Source organism: Lycium barbarum, chromosome 8, assembly GCF_019175385.1.
Source record: "Lycium barbarum isolate Lr01 chromosome 8, ASM1917538v2, whole genome shotgun sequence".
NCBI classification, from domain to species: Eukaryota; Viridiplantae; Streptophyta; class Magnoliopsida; order Solanales; family Solanaceae; genus Lycium; species Lycium barbarum.
The window spans coordinates 7033117-7039326 of NC_083344.1; the positions used below are offsets into that span (position 1 = coordinate 7033117).

At 35.3% G+C, this 6210-nt stretch overlaps 1 protein-coding gene across 2 annotated transcripts; it reads right to left on the bottom strand.

The window, feature by feature from the left end:
* Positions 1-635: 635 nt before the first annotated feature.
* On the bottom strand, positions 636-5104 carry LOC132605829 (tubulin beta-8 chain). Of its 2 annotated transcripts, none has more exons than XM_060319079.1 (3): positions 4560-5104; positions 1951-2220; positions 636-1522 (listed from the first exon to the last, which is right to left on the bottom strand). In XM_060319079.1, exons 1-3 carry the CDS (start codon positions 4951-4953, stop codon positions 849-851), a joined length of 1338 nt encoding a protein of 445 aa, XP_060175062.1. In that variant the 5' UTR covers positions 4954-5104; the 3' UTR covers positions 636-848. The 2 variants fall into 2 exon arrangements, with proteins under 2 accessions (XP_060175062.1, XP_060175063.1); XM_060319080.1 differs by lacking the exon at positions 4560-5104 and adding an exon at positions 2872-3097.
* Positions 5105-6210: the final 1106 nt, after the last annotated feature.

A 6210-nucleotide genomic window follows, 5' to 3' on the forward strand; every position in this document is an offset into this window, starting at 1 on the left:
TTTCCAACAAAGTGAAGGCGGCTAGAATTGCAAATCCACCAAAGCTACTTTAGATTATTGCAAAATTAATAATTGAAACTATGATAAGACTTTATAATATTTATTTGAGAGAAATTTAAAGTGGCTAATTGTTGCAAAATAACTATAACTGAGAGATTGAGATTTGAAAGAAAGAGAAGAGTGAATTGGTGTGAATTAAAATAAAAATGGAGAGGAATTTATATAGGAGTGGGAGATGGATTAAAGTGTTGAAAAAAGGTTTGGGGGGGTTAGGGGGGCAAAATATAAGTTTGGGACCGTTTGGCAACGGCCATTTTTGCACATGGACCGTTGGCCAACGGTCCAACAGAGCAACCCAACGGCTCTATTTAAAAAACAAAATTAATTCCACTAATTTTACCAATTTAAGCGGTCAAGTTCCAGTTTTACTGATTTAACCGGTTCCAGTTCCAAAAAAATTAAAACCGGACCGGTATATAATAAACAGTTAACCGGTTCGGGTTCCGATTTTACCGGTCCGGTTACCGGTTTGAACCGGTTAACCCGAACCAATTGACGGGTTTAGATTTACGACGGTAATCATAAGCTCAAAGTCATTATATACTGGACATTACGCAAGTATTAAAGAGTATATATCAACTACAACATGCTTTCTCATCAATCAATCGCAGATATCGTAGCAAAAGCTACAAAATATTCAATTTGCAATTAAAGGATAGTGACAAGTTCAACAAAATTACAGGTTAGTCGCTTTCAGTCGCTTTCTCTTCACTACTAAATGTTCATCCACAGTTGAAAGGAACTATTGCTTATAATATATAAGATAATGATTTCCCGGCATCAGCACATTAGTCATGATATGCTTCCTCTTCGTCCTCGTACCCTTCATCCTCATCTGCTACTGCATCTTGATACTGCTGGTACTCAGAGACCAGATCATTCATGTTGCTCTCTGCCTCGGTGAATTCCATCTCATCCATTCCTTCCCCGGTGTACCAATGCAAGAAAGCCTTCCGCCTAAACATGGCTGTGAATTGCTCACTGACACGACGGAACATCTCTTGTATTGATGTTGAATTTCCGATGAAAGTTGATGCCATCTTTAGACCAGTTGGTGGAATATCACAGACTGTTGACTTGACATTGTTGGGAATCCACTCAACAAAGTATGAAGAATTTTTGTTTTGCACATTAAGCATCTGTTCATCAACTTCCTTGGTGCTCATTTTCCCCCTAAACATAGCTGAAGCTGTCAAATAGCGGCCATGCCTAGGATCAGCAGCACACATCATGTTCTTTGCATCCCACATTTGCTGAGTAAGCTCAGGTACGGATAAAGCTCGGTATTGTTGTGAACCACGTGAGGTAAGTGGAGCAAAACCAACCATGAAAAAGTGGAGACGGGGGAAAGGAATGAGATTGACAGCAAGTTTCCGCAGATCAGAGTTAAGCTGTCCAGGGAATCTGAGGCAACAAGTAACTCCAGACATGGTTGCAGAAATTAAGTGATTCAGATCACCAACTGTTGGAAAAACAAAAGCACCGTCAGTTAAAGGAAAAGTTTCTAAGAAGTTGCACAATAAGTGATCCACAGCATGAAGCATATCCATATTAACTGCTGCTAAGCGAACACAATAATCCCAAATGAGTTATGGTCGGCTAAGCAAAAACAATTTTCAACTTTAGTCTTGAATTCCTAAAGTAACAATTATTTTGGGACAAATTTTTTGAGCTAAAATGACAATTACAATGGGACGGAGGGAGTAATTCATATAAGATTTAGGAAAACGAAACTGAAAAGAGAAATTGGAAAGGCTGCATATATGGGAGGCCACTGGCGCTAATCAGAATATTAGTTTTGCATCACCACGGCTCAAAGTTGTTTTGCATGTTGAACTAGACACCTAAGTAAACGAGTGAACGTCATTCATATGAATAGAGGATACTTACAGCTAGGAGTTGTAAGTTTGAGGGTTCGGAAACAAATGTCATATAAAGCCTCGTTATCAAGAACCATGCACTCATCTGCGTTCTCCACAAGCTGATGAACAGATAATGTGGCGTTGTAAGGCTCTACAACTGTGTCTGATACCTTTGGAGATGGGAAGACAGAGAATGTCAGCATCATCCTATCTGGGTATTCCTCTCTTATCTTCGAAATAAGAAGTGTCCCCATTCCAGATCCAGTCCCTCCTCCCAGGGAATGACACACCTGAAACCCTGCATATATAGTTCCACACATATATGTCATTCATCATTATAAGCAAGCCAAGATTCTCTTAAACTCTGATTCTCTAAATACACACACACACACCAGACTTAATGTGTGATAACATGGATACGGTCACATATAAAAAGAAATCACAAGCATCTATGAAATGGTAAAACAATATAACTTACCATATCAAAAGTAATCCCACCAGATAAACAAACAAGGATATGTACGAACATTTAGACAGAACCTTGTAGACTATCACAATTTTAAGCCTCTCAAATTTACAAAACTATGGAACTTACAATATAAAAAACAATCCCACTGGTTAAGGAATCAGTATAAGCATTTAAACAAATATTCTTGTAGGCAAACTCAATTGTAAACTTCTCAAACACATAAAATCATAGAACTTACAATAACAAAAGCAATCAGCAGAGTTAATAAATCAAAATTCACATAAAATATAAACAAAATACCTCGTAGGGAATCAAAATTCACAGCACCTTTATAAACAATCCCACTAGTTAACAAATCAGGATAAACATTTATACAATCACCTAGTAGGCAATTTTAAGCTTCTCAAACCCAAAAAGTCAGACAAAAACAATCAGCACATGTTAACAAATCAAAGAACACACAAACATTTAAACAAATACCTTGTAGGCAATCACAATTCTCAGCTTCTTTCCTCACAACATTGAGAACCGAATCAATCAACTCAGCACCCTCAGTATAATGACCTTTTGGCCAACTATTCCCCGCACCGGAATGACCGAAAACAAAGTTAACAGGTCTAAAAATCTGAGAAAAGATTCTCCTAAAAGGTCCAGATCTAACACTGTCCATAATACCAGGCTCTAAATCCATAAGTACCGCAAGAGGTACAAAGCGCTCACAACTCGCCTCATTCTAAACTTCTAATATACATTTACCCTCTCAAAATATATTTATACCTGTATTTAGAATTCACAGCTATAGTTTCAAAAAAATTACAAAGCCTAGCCACATTTCTTATATGTAATGGTTTCAAAAATTACGAAACATAGCTATAGTTTCAGAAAAATTACAAAACATAGCCACATTTCTTATATGCTTATGTTTAAGCTCCTTTACGAACAATATCAAAAACAAACATTTAAACCTTGTAGCAAACACAATTTTAAGCTTCTCAAACACATAATTCACATAAGCATTTAAACAAACACCTTGTAGGCAATCACAATTCTCACAAGGATTTAAACAAACACCTTCAGTCACAATTCACAGAAACATTTAAACAAACACGTTGTAGGCAATTACAATCCACACAAACATTTAAACAAACAAACACCTTGTGCAATCAAAATTCACACAAACATTTAATCAAATACTCTGTAAGCAATCACAATTCTCAGCTTCTTTCCTCACAACATCAAGCACCGAATCAATCAACTCAGCACCCTCGGTATAATGTCCTTTCGCCCAATTATTCGCCGCACCCGACTGCCCAAAAACAAAGTTATCAGGTCTAAAATTCTGTCCGTAAGGTCCAGATCTAACACTGTCCATAGTACCAGGTTCTAAATCCATAAGAACAGCACGCACAACTCACCTCGTTGTAATACACATTTACCCTCTCAAAATATATTTAGATTGTATTTACGATACATAGTTTCAAAAAATTTAGACTATATTTACGATACATAGCTATACTTTCAAAAATATTACAAAACATAGCTACATAATTCACAGAAACATTAATCAACTACCTTGTAGGCAATCAAAATTCGCACAAACATTTCATCAAATACCTTGTAGGCAATCACAATTCTCAGCTTCTTTCCTCACAACATCAAATACCCTGTAGGCAATCACAGTCCAGATCTAACACTGTCCATACTACTAAGTTCTAAATCCATAAGCACAGCACAAGGTACGAAACGCCCACAACTAGCCTCATTGTAATATACATTTACCCTCTCAAAATATATTTAGACTATATTTACAATCCATAGCTATAGTTTCAAAAAAATTATAAAGTTTAGCCACATTTCTTATATGATATAGTTTCAAAAAATTACGAAACATAGCTATAGTTTTAAATAAATTACAAAATGTAGGCACATTTCTTACATGCTTATGTTTAAGCTCCTTTACGAACAATATCAAAAACCAACATTTAAACCAGCTAGGCAAACACAATTGTAAGCTTCTCAAACACATAAATTCACATAAACATTTAAACAAACACATTGTAGCCAATCACAATTCACATAGACAGTTTAACAAACACCTTGTAGGCAAACACAATTCACATTTTAACAAACACCCTGTAGGCAAACACAATTCACATTTTAACAAATACCTTGTAGGCAATCACAATTCTCAGCTTCTTTCCTGACAACATCAAGAACCGAATCAATCAACTCAGCACCCTCCGTATAATGTCCTTTCGCCCAATTATTCCCCGCACCAGATTGCCCGAAAACGAAATTATCGGGTCTAAAAATCTGCCCATAAGGACCAGATCTAACACTGTCCATAGTACCAGGTTCTAAATCCATAAGAACAGCACGAGGTACGAAACGCCCACAACTCGCCTCGTTATAATATACATTTACCCTCTCAAGATGTGTATCGGTCTCCCCGTAATAAGCACCTGTGGAATCGATACCGTGTTCAGCACATACTACCTCCCAAAACTTAGCCCCGATTTGGTTGCCACATTGGCCACCTTGAATATGAAGGATTTCACGCATTTTTACGCGATTTGGGTTTTTCGTTTATGGGAGTAGAGAGGGAAGTTGAATGGATTTTTTGAGGGATTTGTTGTGTTGAGAAATGAAAGGGGAAATGAGAGAAATGGGGGTTTATATAAGAGGGGAGAATTTGAAATTTTGAAATGTTGTTGAGTGGTGGGAAAATGTAGGTCCGGACAAGTGGATGGGTGCTAGAAATTTGAGGTAAGCGGTACATATTCTACGCTTTATTTTGTGATATGAGTGAAAATAATTCTTTTTTTATGTGATGATGTATGTTTTAAATTCAATTTGTAACTTAGTAGACGTTTGGTCATGCGATGTGAAATCGTGATTTCATATTTTAATTTCAAATCAACATGTATTTATGAAATTTGCACAAAATTTTAATTTCAACTTCATATAATGATTTCAAATCCAAAAATTTTCGAAAGGCATAATTTGGGATTCCAAATCATGATTTCAAATTTTGTTTAATGTAAAATTTGAACCATAAGTTTATATTTTGTACAAAAAAATTCACAAGTTGGTAGATATGTTTACCGACCATTTATGTCAAATATTTAAACAAAAAATGCAAGTTGGTGCATATTTATAACAAATTTACCAACTAAATTTACTTAGACCAACCTTTATTTATGTTCGTGTGTTGTCCATACCATGTGGGATGATTGTATTAAAGAGTAGTTATATTACAACTCATGTTCAATTTTTCTTTTTATTAAGCTAAAGTTCGATTAGTAGATGTTATATTGTTTTTTTAAGAAAGGTCTTATAGCATCGTATTAATTTTGTTATGAACTATGATTTGCTCATTTGGTAAGATTGTATAAGAATTGGAGAAGTTTTAATAGTTTTCACAACTTGTGGGTTTTATATTTATGAGAAAACATACAACTTGAGAAATCTAAATTGCATGTCCAAACAAAACTTGAACTTCAAATCATCCTGATTCAGATCATTGATTTTATATCATGATTTTAAATCATCTCCAAACGGGCCTTAAGTGTATTTTAAGTTTAAATTTTATATTGAACACAATATACCCGATGTATTTCCACAAGTGGTCCAGGGAGGAGAGTGTGTACGTAGTCTTACCCTATCTTGTGAAAATAGAGAGTTTCTGAAAGACCATCGTCTAAAATAAAACAGTTTAAAACAAATTTGAAAAGAAAATACCGTAATGGATAATAGAACAATATCAACAACAAATAATACAATAGCCGAAAGTAAAAGAAATAAGATATGCTAATAATA

What these genes read in the sequence shown, in the direction of transcription:
- LOC132605829 (XM_060319079.1), bottom strand. Translation starts at nt 4,953, where the DNA reads ATGCGTGAAATCCTTCATATTCAAGGTGGCCAATGTGGCAACCAAATC. An exon ending in GAATTGTGATTGCCTACAAG is followed by an intron (nt 2,221 to 4,559) that starts GTATTTGTTAAA and finishes CTATATATGCAG; the next exon opens with GGTTTCAGGTGTGTCATTCC. An exon ending in CAAACTTACAACTCCTAGCT is followed by an intron (nt 1,523 to 1,950) that starts GTAAGTATCCTC and finishes TTTTTCCAACAG; the next exon opens with TTGGTGATCTGAATCACTTA.